We start from the raw sequence: 19,099 nt of genomic DNA on the forward strand, positions 1-19,099 counted from the left end.
GGGAGTGGAGTGGAGTGGAGTGGAGTGGAGTGGAGTGGAGTGGAGTGGAGTGGAGTGGAGTGGAGTGGAGTGGAGTAGAGTAGAGTAGAGTAGAGTAGAGTAGAGTAGAGTAGAGTAGAGTAGAATAGAATAGAATAGAATAGAATAGAATAGAATAGAATAGAATAGAATAGAATAGAATAGTTGGAAGGGACCTTGGAGGTCTTCTAGTCCAACCCCCTGCTCAGGCATGAAACCCTACACCATTTCAGACAAAGGGTTATCCAACATCATCTTAAAAACTTCCAGTGTTGGAGCATTCACAATTTCTGGTGGCAAGTTGTTCCACTGGTTAATTGTTCTGACTGTCAGTAAGTTTCTCCTGAGTTCTAAGTTGCTTCTCTCCTTGATTAGTTTCCACCCATTGCTTCTTGTCCTGCCCTCAGGTGCTTTGGAGAATAGCTTGACTCCCTCTTCTTTGGGGCAGCCCCTGAGATATTGGAAGACTGCTATCCTGTCTCCCCTGGTCCTTCTTTTCATTAAACTGGACACTTCCCGTGTTCTTGATTCTATCCCTCTGTTAATGCAGCCTAGAACTGTGTCGGCTTTTTTGGCAGCTGCCGCACACTTTCTTCTTCTCCATCTCCCCCATGTCTGTGTGAATGGGTCATTCCGCCCTCTTCCTCCTCTTCCATGGCGGGACAGGGCTGGCATTTCCATCTTGAGTTGAAAAACAGCCTCGGCTCTCCGATGTTCTCTCTCTTTTTTCCCACCATCCAGTGAAGTCCCATGTCCTGTTAACACTTCAGAAATGCAACCAAAACACGGTCAAGAACAGCCATGACGGCCGCCCACTTGTGTAACGCTGGAAATTCACAAAGTCAACCAAATGTCGAAAAGCAACGGTGCCCAAGAGGAACTTCCTGCTGAATTTTTTTTTAAAAAAATTCAGCTCATCCTTCTTGGAGGAAATTTCTTTCCCTGCTTGCCCCATAGTCTTCTTGCTTCCCCATCCAAGTTGACCGATGTGCGAAAACTCAGAAATCCCTCGTTTGCAATTTCCCGAATTATATTAAAGAACCTGAAGCCCATTTCCTCTGAGCTCAGCAGAGAGAGTGCTTTCTTCAGATCGGCTGAAATTGTTGTTTTTTTTAAAGTTTCTCCATACTGCCTTTTTAACCTCTCCCAATTGCCTAATGGAGTGGAGGGCACCCGTCTGTATAATTTCTTAGTTCTAGGTTCTCCTCGATTAGGTTCTATCTTCTAGCTTCTTGTCCTGCTTTCTGGCGCTTTGGGGAATAGACATTTTAGAATAACAGAATTGGAAGGGACCTTGTAGGTCATCTAGTCCAACCCCCCTACCCAAGCACGAGACCCTACTCCATTTCTGACAGGTGGCAGTCCAATCTCTTCTTGAAAGACTCAAATGATGAAGCTCCCACAACTTCTGAAGGCAACTTTTTAAATGTGGAAATTTTAAATTTTTAAATTTTAAATTCGTCTTTTTATAGGGGTATGGGTAAGGCATTTTAAATTGGGGAGCCATTTTAGATTTAATTCTGTTTTAAACGTATTTTAATTGTTTATATTGTATGTTTTTAACTTTGGCTGTTCACCGCCCCGAGTCCTTCGGGAGAGGGGGCGGTATAAAAATCTAATAAATAAAATAAATAAATAAAAATAAATAACTTCTGTTCCATGGGTTGATTGTTCTCACTGTCAGAAAATCCCTCCTTATTTCTAGGTTGAATCTCTCCTTGGTCAGTTTCCATCCATTATTCCTTGTCTGGCCTTTGGGTGCTTTGGAGAATAGCTTGACCCCCTCCTCTCGGTGGCAGCCCCTCAAATATTGGAAGACTGCTATCCTGTCTCTCCTGGTCCTTCTCTTCACTAGACTAGCCAGGCCCAGTTCCTGCAACCGTTCATCGTATGTTTTAGCCTCCAGTCCCCTCATCATCCTGGTTGCTCCTCTCTGCACTTTTTCTAGAGTCCCAACATCTCTTTTACAGTGTGGCGACCAAAATCGGATGCAGTATTCCAGGTGTGGTCTTATGCAGGAGGGAATAAAAGAAAACTTAACTGGCTAGCCTTCCTTTGAAGATGGATGTGTCATGAAAGGAAAATGTTCTGAATTAGGGTGGAAAGAGAGAATTCTTGTGGAACTAGTTTGCTTTGAACTTAGTGCCAGCTCGTCATGTCATCGTTAGTAAAAATTAGGAAGCAGATAGATAGATAGATAGATAGATAGATAGATAGATAGATAGATAGAGTTTTTCTATCTCCCCAACATGTGGGAGGGAGCATACTGCTTTCCTTTCGCCTTTCAACTCCAATCCAGGAGCCCTCAAGCAGTCTCATTCACGACAAACCATTTTTATACCAAATTTATATTTCGCTGATAAAGAAATAAAGGGAGACTAATATAGATTTGAGCCCAAGTTTGAATCTGAATAAAGGTATGGCTAGCTGATGAGAGCTAAATAGCTTGAAATAGATCTATACTAGTCTCCCTTTATTTCTTTATCAACGAAATATAAATTTGGTGTGTGTGTGTATATATATATATATATATATATACCCTGACTACAAAAATATCATATATATATATATATATATATATATATATATATATATATATATATATATATATATGATATTTTTGTAGTCAGGGTTTTTTCCTATGTAGATCAAGTTGTTAAATGGCCATAGTGGGATGATATCTCAAATCATCACTTTCAGGCTTGTCAGACACATTGTGTTGTTTGTTCTGAGACTTATGGGAGACTGGGATAGCACTATTTCTGTCTTTTTGGACTTCATCGGCCAGCCACACCCATATTTTATGACTCCTCCCTGTAAAGGTCAAATATTTATTCTTTTCAATGATATAAATGATATAAAAAGGATGTTGAGACTCTGGAAAGAGTGCAGAGAAGAGCAACAAAGATGATCAGGGGACTGGAAGCTAAAGAAGACTAGCTAATGTCTAGTCTAATGAAGAGAAGGACCAGGGGTGACATGATAGCACTCTTCCAATATTTGAGGAGCTGCCCCAAAAAAGAGGGAGTCAAGCTATTCTCCAAACCACCCGAAGGCAGGACAAGAAGCAACGGATGGAAACTAATCAAGGAGAGAAGCAGCCTGAAATTAAGGAGTAATTTCCTGACAGTTAGAACAATTGATCAGTGGAACAATTAATTAAGAAGTTGTGGGCACGCCATCGCTGGAGATTTTTAAGAAGAGACCAGATAACCATTTCTCTGAAATGGGACAGGGTCACCTGCTTGAGCATGGGGTTGGACTAGAAGACCTCCAAGGCCCCTTTCCACTTATTCTGTTACTTTCTGGGGTGGGGGGGTGTCCTTTGCTCTGTTATTAATTCTGGAAACTGAAGGGTCGAAACCGGTGAGAGAAGTCAGCTCCTTCCTTTGACGATTATGAAGAGGACCGTCCGTTTCGACTTAGACGGGCCTAACCAGGTTAAACTCATAATAAACGGCAGCAGAAAATGGAATTCTTGGTTTTGCTGATACCACACCAGACCCGAGAGAGAGGCAGCTCCGTGGGCTTTTTATCATGTCAAAAGCAGAAACATACCAGAGAGGAGACCTATCTAATCTGTCCCTTCGCATGCCCAGACTGCCTTTTGAATTCTGCATCTTGAGTTGTATTCTCCACCGGACTGATGTATGATTCACACACACACACACACACACACACACACACACACACACACACACGGTTTGGCCTTTTATTCATCTCGAAAGGGGCGGGGGGGGGGGGAAGAAAGCAAGCTATAATCGAAATGCTTGTTAGAATCTGCCAAAAACGAGAGGCGGTAAGATGATGCGGCGGAGGGAAATATTCGCCTTCTGTTTCCCGGATTCCTGTCTGGGTAGGCTTTGAGAAAGTGGCAATCATTTTTTTTTTTACCAATAAATAAGAATATTTGTAGCTCAGGGTTGAATTCGAGGTTTCTCAGTGGCTTTCCTGCAGATGTTTCTACGTAAGATCATCCACGGCTGCTGACTTCTTTTTTTTTTTTTGGAAATTTATTTGGTAAGGGGGAAAAACAGAGCTAGAACAAGACTTGAAAATGTTGCAAGGATCCCAAAATAACAGGAGGATTTGTTTATTTTCCCCCCTGTGCATTTTTTTTTTTTTGGGACGAGTGTCATCTTCTATTGAATGCTTCCTCTGTTTCAACTGACCCTCCCCGGAGCCCGTGCATCCTCCTAGACCGAGGTCGCCCTTCTGCACCCCTTCCCGTCTGCAAGCCAGAAAAGTGTCCAGTCACAGCTTCTTCTGATTGGCCCGAGGCGTCTGGTTTGAATAATGAACCTGTTAGTGTTGGGAGCTTCGATTGGCCGGGCCCTGCTGCAGTGAGAATGCAGGCTGGATCATCGGGGCTGCTGCTTGTGCTCCTTTTGACGTGCATTGTATGGGTTGGGGGTGGGGGGAGGACACGCTTCCCCGGCTAATCCTGCAGCTGGCAAACTCCGCGGAGCTCCATCCTTCTGGCCACGGGAGAGAGGCTTCTGCGCAGGCTTCCCGCGGCAGCCAGCATCTTTCCTCCCTCCTTCTCTCGCTCTCTCTCTCTCCTTGAATGAACTGCTTGTGAGTCCAGGCACGAGAACGCTGCCAGCGTCTTCAAAGGCAGGCAGGCACTTCAACCGCAACATGAGCCTCTGGCAAGGCCTGGTGTGAAGCTTCCCATTGCAGGACCGATTCCTCCTCTTCCTCCAGCTTGAGCGGATCATCCGTCCTCCCCCCCCCAACCCTGCAGCGAGCATCCTTCCCGTCCGAGCGAGCCTCTCCCTTCGCCAAGGGATTAAGGGGATGCTGCAGTCGTTCTGGCGTCTCTTCTCTTCCCTCTTTCAAAGGGCTGGGTGCGAAGACCCCTCCGGCGCCAAGGAGGATGCGGCCAAGGAAGAACCCCCCGTTCCCAACCCCGGGGACCAAGCGCCAAAGATGCCCCAAAAGTTGCACAACAACAAAGAGGCCGATCCCTCCGAAAGGAGGTCGACCATTCTCCTGGTGGTTGGGCCTGCCGAGCATTTCACAGAGGTAACGTTTCCGAGGCAGACTTCTTCTCCCCGCGCGACTGGGACCCGTCGGAGGGGCAGGGAGGGTGGGGCAAGGGGCCTCGGGGGCTTCGGAAAAGCCGCTTGGGGAATGGGAACCTTGGTGACAGTACCGCTGAGAAAAAAAAAAACACCCCAAGAAGTTTCAGCTGGCGTGATGCAACCCCGCATCTGATATTCTCCCTCCGTCTGCAATTCTTGAATCGCTCGACTTACCTGCCGAAGGCCAATAAGACCGATAAACTTCCAGGCTGATAACCTAAGTGGAAGTTTTCAATAATTGCTCTCGGCAAGGATTTTGTCTTAACTTAGGCTCTTGTGGCATATTTTGTGTATGTGTGTGTGTGTGTGTGTGAGATTCCCTCGGAGCGCATAGATCTCTTCGTGCTTCTCCAGTTGCGTTTGTCGCAAGGAGAGCTGAGAATCCTGCGTCCGGGGACCAAAAAAGGATTTTCAAAATTAGGCGAAATTGCAGCCTCGCGGCTCAGTTTTGTGCTGTGGTCAGTATATACGGTTGATGTGCCTGCAAGGAGGGCGGTGAGCCTCGGAAAAGCTGCCTTGGTTCATTTGTGCAAGAGAACCACGTAGAATTAAAAAAAAAAAAAACAATTTAGTTCTCCCATTACATACGTAAAAACGAAAAAGAGCCTTTCCGTCTACTTAGCAAACTCAAAAGTTCGTCTTGGAAGCCAGATCTGGCCGCTCGGTACAAGCGAACAGTTGAACATGTACATCGAAGTATGCAAAAAAAATTAATAATAAATTAAATTTGCTGGATTAGATTAGGAGCCTTGGTAGTACAGTGGTTTAATGCACCCTGTTATTAACTCAGCTGCCTGCAATTTCTGCAGGTTCGAATCTTGCCAGGCTCAAGGTTGACTCAGCCTTCCATCCTTTCTAAGGTAGGTTAAATGAGGACCCAGTTTGTGGGGGCAATAAGCTGACTTTGTATAAAATATACAAAAGTATGAAGGCTATTGCTTAACGCATTGTAAGCCGCCCTGAGTCTCCGGAGAAGGGTGGCATATAAATCAAATTAAAATAAAATAAAATAAATAAATAAATTTTAACACGCCAGAAAGGATCATGGGAAGGGTGAACTTGTAGGATACGTAGAACTTTTAAGTAGGAGGTGGGTAGGAGAGGTTTTAAAAAAAAAAGAAATGAGAAGAGAGAATTGATGTGTTGAAACTTCTCACGCCTTATAGGAAAGATGGAGGAGAGGATAGAGAGATAGGTAAGAATGGGGGGGGGGGGAAGAGAGACGGTGTGTGCTTCATGTAAAAAGGAGGATTTACAAATAATACAAATAATACAAGAAAGAGACTAATAAATTGGTGCTGTCCCTCTGGAATGCTTCTTTTAATCCAGGGGGCACAACTGGTTTCATTTGTGCCACGTCTAGGACAAATAATAACCTTCATATTTTAGGCATCATTTGAAATCGATGCAGGTAAAGAATGCGGTCTGAAAAAACTGCCCCTTTCCCTCCCCAAAATTTCCAGCCTTGTATAATAAGGCTACCTGAATTTAAAGAATGGAGGCGAACTGGTTTTCAGACGTTCGTTTGGTTCGATAAGGATCTTCAGAATTACAGATGAAAGGGCGATGAGGATAATAATAATTATAACAACAGACGGAAAATGTCAAAAGAGTGGTTTCAAGTCGCCGAACATTTTGTCAAGGTTCTAGACAGAGCTTGAATATTCATTTTGAAATCTCTCTTAAGGCGGAAGGTCGGGCCGGGAAGAAAAGAAAGAAATTAATGATCACACAATCTCTTCGATCAGTTACACGGAACATGCTGAAAAGCCGGAGTATCTTAAGCCGACGTAGCAAAGACAGAAGCTTGGCACGGTTAATGGTTTCTAAGGTTGCGATACTCCCTTGTGAACCGGGCTTAAAAATTTTCCACCTCTCTGCCGTTAATCGGGGAGCCTCCCTTAGCATCCTTTCCCCTCCTTATCAGGGCTCTTAAGAACCTTGTCAACATTCAGAGTTATTCTTCATCTTTGTGCAATCCAAGTATGCAAAAATCTTAACAACGGGAGGCGGTTTTTAAAGGGGTCTCAGGTAGTGAAGTCAGGAACGGTCGTAACCGAAAAACGGAGGATGATGTTTGCGTCGCTGTTACAGTGAAGACGAGTTCTTGAAACTTCGGGGTATCCGACGTCGGCAAAACAGCCCTCCGGAAAATGCCCTTGCTTCTAATCTCGTCCTCCAGACCTCTTCAATTTGAGCATCCCCCTAATTCTCTTTATCTACGGGGTGCAGGAAAATCTGAAATCCATCTCGCGGTGCTGTGGGGAAGGGCGCAAATCTCCCACCGTGTTGGAGGGACCTTTGTGCAAAAGATGACACACCCAAGGAATTCCTGTGGTTTCTCTGTTGCTCCGTTGATTCCAAGGCCTGCTGAATGCCGCTTTTTGAGACCGAAGCATTGCTGCCCCGTTGCTTCTGGTTCCTTGGATACAGGCTGCGCTTGCTCTGAATTCGAAACACCCTAAAATGGCACAAAGAAACAGCGGCTGTTGTTGCTTTGTATGTTGCCGGACATCTTTCCCACCAACTTTGTTCCCAGCCTTGGAAGGTTGGCCTAGAGCAGGGATCCCCAACCTTTCGGACCTCAGGGACCACTAAATTCATAATTTTAACTCCCGTGGACCACTAATATGATTGTGCCTATTGTCCGGCTGGGTGGGCGTGGCTAGGTGGTCATGTGACTGGGTGGGCGTGGCCAACTCTTGTCGAGGGGCGCCTCGCTGGCCTCTACTCACCCCTCCCCTCCTAGCCATTCCTCCCTTCCCTGCCCGGCCTCCTTATGGCCCCCACAGGAAGCAGTTGTTGGAGCTAAGCAGCCACCATGAGAAAGAGTTGGCAAAACAGCTCAGTTCAAATTGGATCTGGCCGAGAAGGAGGCTCAGCAGAAGCACCTCACTGAGGACTAGGAGCATAGGCTTTCCAAGCAGAGGGAAGACCTGCGGGAGTGCAAGGCCAGGTACCGGCGCCTGGAGGCTCAGCGGGCTGAGATGGTCAGCCAGTTCCAGGCCATGATGCAGTCCCACTGGAACGAGGCCCTCCAGCTCTTTGCCACCAGCGGCTCTTCCCTCCAGCCTTCGCCCAAAGCCCCACACCAGGAGGCTGAAGCAGACCCCGAGTCGGAATTTCTGCCCCCCTCCGACCCGCACAAAAAGACCCCAAAGGGGGAGACTCTCTGCAGCAACGCAAACGTTCATTGCACCTATCTGTCCCAGGGGCCGTAGTTTGAGGACCTCTGATTTAGTGCAATATAAAATGCAAATAATTTTTCTGCGGACCCCCAAAATTTTCTCACGGACCACCAGTTGGTGCCCACTGGTCTAGACCAAGGATGCCCAACCGTGGCAATTTTTAAGACCTGTGGACTTCGACTCCCAGAATTCCTCAGGCTGGCTAGTCTGGAAGGCATCCCTTGGGGTATTTCTTCCCTTAAGTGTTTTGTCTTGATCTAAAATCCCAAACTCTGCAAGGAGAGAAAAACATTTTCAGCAGTTCTCGGAACACATTCCTGGCACCCGGTTTTTTTTTTAAAAAAAAATTATTTATTTTTTTACTTCCCCAAGTGTTAAAAACTTCAAGATTGCATCACGATTTGAGTGTCGGGTTTTTTATTTTATTTTTTTTTACTACTTCACTCACTGCTTTTTTACGCTGCATTGGACATTTCATTTTCATTTTTTTTAAAACGTTGTCCCTGTTCGGGTCGTCTCGTTGAAAAAGGGGGCGGGGTGTCCCTTTTAGAGCAGGGGTCTCCAACCTTGCCAACTTCAAACCTGGCGGACTTCCAACTCTCCAGCAAAGCTGGCTGGAGAAATCTGGGAGTTGGAAGTCCGCCAGGCTTAAAGTTGCCGAGGTTGGAGACCCCTATTTGAGAGGTTCCAAAGGGAAGGCAGCCCTCCCACCCCATCCCCACCCCCCCGTCGGCCTCCTCTCTTTTGTTTATCCTGCGGTCATCATCATCGGGAACGGGATAATCCCAGTTCAATTCGAGGGTCATAAAATTGCTTCACCTTTTTTTGGAACAGAGGTGATGTTTGCTTGAGCCTGCCTGCACTGCAGCATCTGTTGATTTCAAGAGCCTCTTGTTTGCTCTCCCTTATGCTGCAACTGCCCTTCCCCCCCCCCCCCCACACACACCCTGGACCCTGCCAGGATTACTAGATCCGATGCGGAGATGCTTCAGGGAATCGGGAACAAACACAATTAATCTCGTGCATTCAGAACAGTTCCATAGTCCAGTCGGAGGTGATTTTGTTGACTTTCTTTCCCCTGAGCCAACTGGGGCGACTCACTTCTATCTATCTATCTATCTATCTATCTATCTATCTATCTATCTATCTATCTATCTATATCTATATCTATATCTCTCTATCTCTCTGTCTGTCTATCTATCTATCTATCTATCTATCTATCTATCTATCTATATCTATATCTATATATCTCTATCTCTCTGTCTATCTATCTATCTATCTATCTATCTATCTATCTATCTATCTATCTATCTAACAAGATTTGCTTCCTCCCTCTCCCCACCCCACCCCCCTCCAACTTGGTGAAATATTAATGGGCATGTGTTGGATGGGTGCAGCTATCCTATTCAGAGCATGTCAGGATTTTTTTTTTTTAATTTGATTTGTATGCCGCCCTTCTTCGGAGACTCAGGGCGGCTTACAATGCATTAAGCAACAGCCTTCATACTTTTGTATATACCTGCTTAGTAGGGCTTTCGGCCCCCCCCCAAAGCGGTGTTCTTTTTTATTCAAAGTCAGCTTATTGCCCCCACAATCCGGGTCCTCATTTTACCTACCTCGGAAGGATGGAAGGCTGAGTCAACCTTGAGCCTGGTGAGATTTGGACTTGCACCTAGGCAGGAAAAAAATGGCCAACAAAAGTGCGATGGTTGCAACCAAGGCGATGGTTTTCCCAGTTGCAATGGATGGCTGTGAAAGTTGGACCATAAGGAAGGCTGAGCGCCAAAGAATGGAGGCCTTTGAACTCTGGTGCTGGAGAAGACTCCTGCGAGTCCCTTGGACTGCAAGGCGATCCAACCGGTCAGTCCTAGAGGAGATCAACCCCGACTGCTCTTTAGAAGGCCAGATCCTAAAGCGGAAACTCAAATACTTTGGCCACCTAATGAGAAGGAAGGGCTCCCTGGAGAAGAGCCTAATAATGCTGGGAACGATGGAGGGCAAAAGAAGAAGGGGACGGCAGAGAAGGAGGTGGCTGGATGGAGTCACTGAAGAAGTCAGCGTGAGCTTCAATGGACTCCAGAGGATGGTAGAGGACAGGAAGGCCTGGAGGAATGTGGTCCATGGGGTCGCGATGGGTCGAGCATGACTTTGCAACTAATAACAACAAAGAGTTAAAAAAACAAAGGTGCAAATACAGATTAGGCGAGACCAGGCTCAAAAAACAGTTAACTCTGAGAAGGACCTTGGAGTCTCAGTGGACGATCGCTTTTTTAAAAAATTTGATTTATATGCCACCCTTCTCCGGAGACCCAGGGCGACTTACAAGGCGCTAAGCAATAGCCTTCATCCTTTTGTATATTTATACAAAGTCAGCTTATTGCCCCCACAAACTGGGTCCTCATTTAACCTACCTTAGAAAGGATGGAAGGCTGAACCTTGAGCCTGGCGAGATTCGAACCTGCAGTAATTGTAGGCAGCTGTGTTAATTACAGGGTGCATTAAACCACTGTACTACCAAGGCTCCTGGCTTAAAGATGAGCCAGCCGTGTGCGGCAGCAGCCAAAAAAGCTAACACAATCCTTGGTTGCATAAACAGAGGCACAGAATCAAAATCACGGGAAGTCTTAGTAGCGCTTTATAAAGCCTTAGTAAGGCCACATCTGGAATAAGGCTTCCAGTTTTGGTCACCCCGTTACAGAAAAAGACGTTGAGACTTTGGAAAAAGTGCAGAGAAGAGCAACTAAGACGATTAAAAGCCTGGAGACGAAAATATACGAAGGACGCTTGAAGGAATTGGGTTTGGCTTGTCTAGGATTTGGGGGGCCATGATAGCAGTCTTCTAGTATTTGAGGGGCTGCCATAAAGAAAAAGGGGGTCAAATTATTCTCCAAAGCAACAGAAGGCAGGACGTGAAACAACGGATGGAAACTAATCAAGGAGAGAAGCAACCCAGAACTAAGGAGGAACTTCCCAACAGTGAGACCAATTAACCAGTGGAACAGCTTGCCACCAGAAGTTGTGGATGCTTCATCCCTGGAGGTTTTTAAGAAGGGACTGGACAGTCACTTGTCTGAAATGCTATACGGTCTCCTGCTTGAGCAGGGGGGCTGGACTAGAAGACCTCCAAGGTCCCTTCCAGCTCGATTCTGATTCTGAGCCTCGATTTGAAGATGCTGTTTGTTTAACCGGGGGGGGCGAGTGGGTGGGTGGGAATAATAGAACCCTTTTAAACATCTGTCCCTCCATCCCTTCTCCCAGGGGCCTCCGCTCTCTGTAACAGCTCCTTGTCTCCGTGGGAAAATTCATCCGTTCCCTGGGAAATTAATCGTGAGTCACTTTTCAGGCGATAGGAAAGGCAACTTCTGTTGGAGAGCCTGTATCATTTCAATAGAAATAGGTCATCTCGTGAGGGCCCCCCCCCCCAATTCCACAGGAGACATTTTCCAGTATTAAGGGGCACCTTCATATTCCCAAGTCTTGGTAAACTCATTCTGAAGTGGTGAGCCAGTTCAGATGTCACAGCAAAACATGAGGTCCAGTGTCCCAAAGGTGTTTTTTTTTTTTCAAAAGGCAACTGGACTTTGTTTCTCCTTGAGGACATTTCGCTTCTCATCCAAAAAGCTGCTTTACTTCTTCAAAAGGCAACTGAACTTTGTTTCTCTTTGAAGACATTTCGCTTCTCATCCAAAAAGCTTCCTTAGTTCTCCAGAAGGCAACTGGACTTTGTTTTTCCTTGAAGACGTTTTGCTTCTCATCCAAGAAGCTTCTTCAGTTCTTCAGAAGGCAACTGGAGTTCGTTCTTCCTTGAAGACATTTCACTTCATCCAAGAAGCTTCCTTAGTTCTCCAGAAGGCAACTGGACTTTGTTCTTCCTTGAAGACGTTTTGCTTCTCATCCAAAAAGCTTCTTCAGTTCTTCAAAAGGCAACTGGACTTTGTTCTTCCTTGAAGACATTTCGCTTCTCATCCAAGAAGCTTCTTCAGTTCTCCAGAAGGCAACAAGTTTGTTTCTCCTTGAAGACATTTCGCTTCTCATCCAAGAAGCTTCTTCAGTTCTTCAAAAGGCAGCTGGACTTTGTTCTTCCTTGAAGACATTTCGCTTCTCATCCAAGAAGCTTCTTCAGTTCTCCAGAAGGCAACAAGTTTGTTTCTCCTTGAAGACATTTCGCTTCTCATCCAAGAAGCTTCTTCAGTTCTTCAAAAGGCAGCTGGACTTTGTTCTTCCTTGAAGACATTTCACTTCTCATCCAAGAAGCTTCTGCAGTTCTCCAGAAGGCAACAAGTTTGTTTCTCCTTGAAGACGTTTTGCTTCTCATCCAAGAAGCTTCTTCAATTCTTCAGAAGGCAACTGGACTTTGTTTCTCTTTGAAGACGTTTCGCTTCTCATCCAAGAAGCTTCTTCAGTTCTCATCCAAGAAGACTCTTCAGTCAGAACTGAAGAAGCTTCTTGGATGTGAAGCGAAACGTCTTCAAGGAAGACCAAAGCCCAGTTGCCTTTGAAAAAAACATAATCTGGGCAACTTGAGCATCTCCCTAGACATGAAGTCCTGTGGCTCCTCGATCAATTCCAGCTTGATTTAAGTCCAAATGAGGATCACATTTGTTCCAAATCTCAGATTGCTTCAGAACCGGTACAGTTGGTGACCGCCGTCGTAGATGACGCCCCGGTTCGACGAGCTGTCCGAATTTCGGCGTGTTGGACGTGGATGTAGAATTCAGCCAACGTCAAGGCGGCCTTGGACGAGACAATGAAGTTGTTTCTTTTCACAAGAGACGTACAAACCGAGGACAAAAGTAGCACTGTTGCTAAAGTGCCCATCAGCGGAGAACGGAGAGTCTGTAGAATTGGAATTGGACACGTCACAAAAAGCAACTTTCCAAGAAGGGATTTTTTTTTTTTTTTGTGTTCCCTGCAAGGTTTCGTTTCTTGACTGCAGGGAGCTTTTCTCCTTCCCTTCGTAAGGCTTCTGTTTTCTAGCCCCCCCCCCCCCGGTTGTTCCGTTTCACAACCATTTCATCCCCTTTTAACTTGTCTACCTAGCTGGAATCATTTGACCAGGGTTGGTGCTTGGATGGTGCTTGCTTTATGAGAGCTCTTCCCCCCTTTCTGTTTTGCAAAGTTTGAGTTTCCCCAACGTGGATCTCGTGGGCCAACAGCCAAGCAATTCCGTGCCTTTTCAGCCAGCAAAATCTTGGTTGACCAGTGATGGACTCCCTTCCTTCCCTCCCTCCCTCCCTTCATTCCTTCCTTCATTCCTTCATGCCTCCCTCCCTGTCTTTTTCCTCCCTTCCTCCTCCCTCCCTCCCTCCCTCCCTCCCTTTCTTCCTGGCTCCCTGCCTTCCTTCCTTCCTCCCTCTCTTTTTCCTCCCTTCCTCCCTCCCTCCATTCATTCTTTCCTTCATTCCTCCCTCCCTGTCTTTTTCCTCCCTTCCTCCTCCCTCCCTCCCTCCCTCCCTCCCTTTCTTCCTGGCTGCCTGCCTTCCTTCCTTCCTCCCTCCCTTTTTTCTCCCTCCTTCCCTCTTTCCTTCCTTCCTTCCTTCCTCCCTCCCTCTCTTTTTCCTCCCTTCCTCCCTCCCTCCATTCATTCTTTCCTTCATTCCTCCCTCCCTCTCTTTTTCCTCCCTTCCGCCTTCCTCCCTCCCTCCCTCCCTTCCTTCCTGGCTGCCTTCCTTCCTTCCTCCCTCCCTCCCTCCCTTTTTCCTCCCTCCTTCCCTTCTTCCTTCCTACCTCCCTCTCATTGATTCTCAGAATCACTTCCTTCCTTTCCTGGCTCCTGCCCTCCTCTCCTCTCCTCTCCCCTTCCCTCCCTTCCTTCCTTCATTCCTCCCTCCCTCTCTTTTTCCTTCCTTCCTCCTTCCTTCCTCCCTCCCTCCCTTCATTCCTTCATTCCTCCCTCCCTCTCTTTTTCCTCCCTCCCTCCCTTCCTTCCTGGCTGCCTTCCTTCCTTCCTCCCTCCCTCCATTTTTCCTCCCTCCTTCCCTTCTTCCTTCCTTCCTTCCTTCCTTCCTCCCTCTCTCTCTTTTTCCTCCTTCCTCCCTCCCTCCCTCCCTTCCTTCCTGGCTGCCTTCCTTCCTTCCTCCCTCCCTCCATTTTTCCTCCCTCCTTCCCTTCTTCCTTCCTCCCTCCCTCTCATTGATTCTCAGAATCACTTCCTTCCTTTCCTTGCTCCTGCCTTCCTCTCCTCTCCTCTCCCCTTCCCTCCCTCCCTCCCTTCATTCCTTCCTTCCTTCCTCTCATTTATTCTCAGAATCACTTCCTTCCCTCTTCCTCCCTCCCTTCCCTTCTTCCTTCCTCCCTTCTCTTCCTGCTGCTGATGCTGCATTTTCCTTTCGATCAAGCTGCTATCTTCCTGCTGCAGCCAAGCCGCTGCCTGAAAACGAAATGTGCTGCATTGCGTTATATTCTGGCTTTAGGCTACCCCAGAATTAGCCTCTCTCTGGCCTTGGAAGCCTCCAGTGCCTCTCTGTTAGATGCCGAGCAGAGGTAGAGAACTCGGGTTAGGAACCTGGCTGTTTGGGGATTCTGGGACAACCTAGATCAGCGGCCACCAACTGGGGGTCCGTGAGAAAAGTTTGGCGGTGCGCGGAAAAATTATTTGCATTTTTTTTATATTGCACTAAATCAGGGGTCCTGAAACTACGGCCCCTGGGACAGATACGTGCAATGAACGTTTGCGTTGCTGCAGAGAGTCTCCCCCTTCGGGGTCTTCTTGTGCGGGTCGGAGGGGGGCAGAAATTCTGACTTGGGGTCTGCTTCAGCCTCCTGGTGTGGGGCTTTGGGCGAAGGCTGGAGGGAAGAGCCGCTGGTGGCAAAGAGCCGGAGGGCCTCGTTCCAGTGGGACTGCATCATGGCCTGGAACTGGCTGACCATCTCAGCCCACTGAGCCTCCAGGCGCCGGTACCTGGCCTTGCACTCCCGCAGGTCTTCCCTCTGCTTGGAAAGCCTATGCTCCTAGTCCTCAGTGAGGTGCTTCTGCTGAGCCTCCTTCTCAGACAGATCCAATTTGAACTGAGCTGTTTTGCCAACTATTTCTCACGGTGGCTGCTTAGTTTTCTCCGTCCCTCTCTCTTTCTCTCTCCCCTTTTCCCTCCCCCTCCCTCCTTCCCTCTCTCTCTCCTCCCTCTCTCTCTCTCCCTCTCTCTCTCTCTCTCTCTCTCTCTCCCCTTCTCCCTCTCCCTCCCTCCCTCCCTCTCTCTCCTTCTCCCTCTCTCTTTCCCTCTCTCTCTTTCCCTCCCTCCCTCTCTCTCCCTCCCTCCCTCCCTCTCTCCTTCTCCCTCTCCCTCTCTCTTTCCCTCTCTCTCTCTCTCCTTCTCCCTCTCTCTTTCCCTCTCTCTCTCTCCCTCCCTCTCCCTCTCTCTCCTTCTCCCTCTCCCTCTCTCTTTCCCTTTCTCTCTCTCCTTCTCCCTCTCTCTCTCCCTCTCTCTCTCCCTTTCCCTCTCCCCCTCCCTCCCTCTCTCTCTCTCTCCTTCTCCCTCCCTCTCTCTCTCTCTCTCTCGGCTTCCAGCAAACAAAAGGGAAATATTGGGGGGCTGAATGGGCTGATTTAAAGGGGAGCTAATGAAGGGCAGCCCCACCAGGCACGCTCGGTGTTGGTCTGAAATCAGGATCTGGTCTTCTGTTCCCCCAAAGTCGAGAATTATTGGTGTCTCCCACCATCCTGGGCAGCTCCTTATTGGGAGTGTCTCTCCCATTGCAGAGGCACCAAACTGGGGGGGGGGGGAAATTTACCAGTGGGGTGCAGTGCTAGGAACCTATTAACCCTCCCGTCCCCAAATATTTAGCCCTCGATGGGTTTTAGTTGAAGAGCAGGTGGCTGCAAGCGGCTTCCTCTCTGTTTGGTCTGTAATTAAAGCCTGTTGCCAGGTCGACTATACCAGCAACGGAGGCCTGATTAAACTTTAATTTGTCAGGATTTATTACAGCCAGCCTTTCATTATTTTTTTTTTCCCACTGTGCATCCATCCGCTCCACCTTTCCGGCACAATTTTTCCTGGCAGGTAATTTTGCCGAATGAATGAGCAGGGGCCTTCTTCGGAGTTCCCTAAAGAAATTCTAGGCAGACTTTGGCATGGCGTTTCCTGCTTAAACTTTCTTCTTCTTCTCCTCCTCCTCCTCCCTTCTTCTTCTTCTCCTCCTCCTCCTCCCTTCTTCTTCTCTTCTTCTTCCTCCTCCTCCTCTCCTCCTCCCTTCTCCTCCTCCTCCCTTCTCCTCCTCCTCCTCCTCCTCCCTTCCACTTCTCTTCCTCCTCCTCCTCCTCCTCCTCTCCTCCTCCCTTCTTCTTCTCCTCCTCCCTTCTTCTCCTCCTCCTCCTCTTTGCGTCCCTTCCTCCTCCTCCTCCTCCTCCTCTTCCTCCTCCCTTCTTCTTCTCTTCCTCCTTCTCCTCCTCTCTGCCTCCCTTCTTCTTCTCCTTCTCCTCCTCCTCCTCCTCCTCCCTTCCACTTTTCTTCTTCTTCCTCCTCCTCCTTTTTCTTCTCCTCCCTCCTTCTCCTCCTCCTCTTCCTCCTCTCTTCTTCTTCTCCTCCTCCCTTCCACTTCTTCCTCCTCCTCCTCCTCCTCCTCTTCCTCCTCCTCCTTTTTTTTTTTGGTCAAAAGAAACTTTTTATGATGACAATTCTGGCTGCTGGCCAGGGCTTTTGAGTCTTTGAGGACTAGAATCTTGGTGCTGAGTAGGCTTGTTTTAAATGGCGGAAGGTTGAATCACAGCAACCGGCCTTCATTCAACCTTCTGGTGCCTTGGCTTGGATGACTAAGAGTTTTAAACGTTTTAAATGAAAGCACGGGAATTCAAGGTGTATATGGGGGGCCTGCCCAGAACCCTAGCCAAGAGCTCCTCCAATTGAAATCATAAAGATGGACTCGTGGGAAGTCCTCAATTTATAACAGTGACCATTCAAAGTTCCAACAGCATTGAAAAAAGTGACTTATGACCATTTTTTTCACACTTACGGCCGTTGCAGCCTCCCCATGGCCACGCAATCAAAATTCACAACTGACTCGTATTTATGACGGTCGCAGCGTTCCGGGGGTCACACGATCCCCTTTTGCGACCGCCTTGACAAGCAAAGCCAACGGGAAGCCAGGTTCCCTTAATAACTGTGCTACTAATCTAACAATTTAAAACAATTGGTCCCTTTTTAAATAATTTAAACCATACAGTTAAAAAGACGGAACAGCGGTAGACGCAAGCATTTAACAAGTGCAAGGATCCACTTAACAACCACGGTGAGAAAAGTCGTAAAACCAGGCAAAGCTAATGTTTCACTTAGCAACATAAACGTTGGGCTCAATTATGGACTTAAAGTAATCGGTTTCCCTCTTGTCTTAAGCCCTTCCCACCCCAAAGCAATGGGATGGCATCCTGATTTGATCATTGTAATATAAAGGTAAAGGTTCCCCTCGCACATATGTGCTACTTGTTCCTGACTCTAGGGGGCGGTGCTCATTTCCATTTCAAAGCCAGGGCTGTCTGAAGACGTCTCCATGGTCATGTGGCCGGCATGACTCAACGCCAAAGCCGCACGGAACGCTGTTACCTTCCTGTTGTGATCTAGGTCCAAGTAGTTATTACCAGACACAATCAGTCCTAAACAAACATGTTTTATTAGAACAGCTGAGAATTACTTCATTCCTAGCTTAGTCCAAAACAAAGTCCTTCAGAAAAAGTCCTTCGGCCTTATCACAAACCTTTGTCTTCTTTGGCACCCTGCCAAAGGCTTTTCTTGGCAAAGCCCCACGAAGTTCAGAAACAAGAGACGCCGACTGGAAACAGGTTTAGCAACGTTGCTTTCCTACAAAGCGCCCAAGAGCCTTTGCTGCTCTTTTAAGCCTTATGGGAGGAGCCCATCATCTCCTGGCCTTACTCCTGAGTTGTCCCTTTTGCTTTAGCTGCTCTTGCCTTCTGGCAGCTCTGCACATGCGTGCACTAGGAACAGGCTCCTCCTGTTCCTCTGCCTCTCCGCTGTCCGACTCTGGGGGCTCAGGAGTCCGCGCATCGCTCCCCGATGGCCCTGGCCCCATCTCTGCCTCTGACTCCAGGACTGGCCCATGTTCCTCCCCAGCCTCCTCACTGTCTGACTCTGCTGCCAGCTCCGCGGTCCCTATTTTTCTACTTGCATTTTTTTTTACCTGCTTTCGAACTGCTAGGTTGGCAGAAGCTGGGACAAGTCACGGGAGCTCATCCCGTTACGCGGCGCTAGGGATTCGAACCGCTGAACTGCCGACCTTTCGATCGGCGAGCTCAGCGTCTTAGCCACTGAGCCACCACGTCCCTTCATTGTAATATATTAAGGGTATTTTTTTTTTCTTAATGGAGGAGTGTTCCTGGCTGTGAGCCAGCCTGGCTTCCCGAAAGGGCACGCTGTGGGCATGACGGAGCCAAACCGGTGAGAACCAGCCAAGAATGTGTAATTCAGACGGATCTTGAGGGCAAGTGGCCCCGTAAATCACGCAGTATCTTAGCACGCCAAGCGCAAGGCTACAACCATGTCAAAAGGGACAGATTACCACCTATCCGAAAAAGACGAGACGGGAAGGAAAAAGGGGATCAAAATTGGTCCCTTTTCAATATCGCTTAGAGAACGGGTGCTGTGACGTTTTATAAAGCACCAGCTCTCCTTTCTGGGTCCCCAGAAATTGAGGTTGAATTTAAAAGGCAGTTTGGAGGATTGAAGTTAGTGAGATATTGGAAGTAGATGGGGAAAGCAGCTCGGTGAGACAGCTTGCAGCATTGCTTGGCCTATCTGCAGAGACTTCTTTGGGATAATTCCTTCCTTCCTTCCTTCCTTCTTCCATTCCTTCCTTCCTTCC

The 19,099-nt window shown here is 47.7% G+C and overlaps 1 protein-coding gene across 4 annotated transcripts in view; it reads left to right on the forward strand.

Moving 5' to 3' along the window:
* The window catches only part of SLC25A25 (solute carrier family 25 member 25), a 56,901-nt gene that overhangs the window by 10,931 nt on the left and 26,871 nt on the right, over window positions 1–19,099 (forward strand). Inside the window, exon 1 of one of the 4 annotated variants that reach the window (XM_034438699.3) lies at window positions 4,201–5,046. The exons of 2 other annotated variants lie outside the window; for them this stretch is intronic. In XM_034438699.3, coding sequence (XP_034294590.2) covers window positions 4,819–5,046 — 228 coding nt within the window. In that variant the 5' untranslated portion in view covers window positions 4,201–4,818. Of the gene's footprint in view, window positions 1–4,200; window positions 5,047–19,099 lie in introns of those variants that run through there. One more of the 4 variants, XM_034438698.3, reaches the window with a different exon arrangement.

The sequence above is a fragment of the Pantherophis guttatus genome, chromosome 16 (genome assembly GCF_059756535.1).
Source record: "Pantherophis guttatus breed Tessera chromosome 16, ASM5975653v1, whole genome shotgun sequence".
Lineage (NCBI taxonomy): Eukaryota > Metazoa > Chordata > Lepidosauria > Squamata > Colubridae > Pantherophis > Pantherophis guttatus.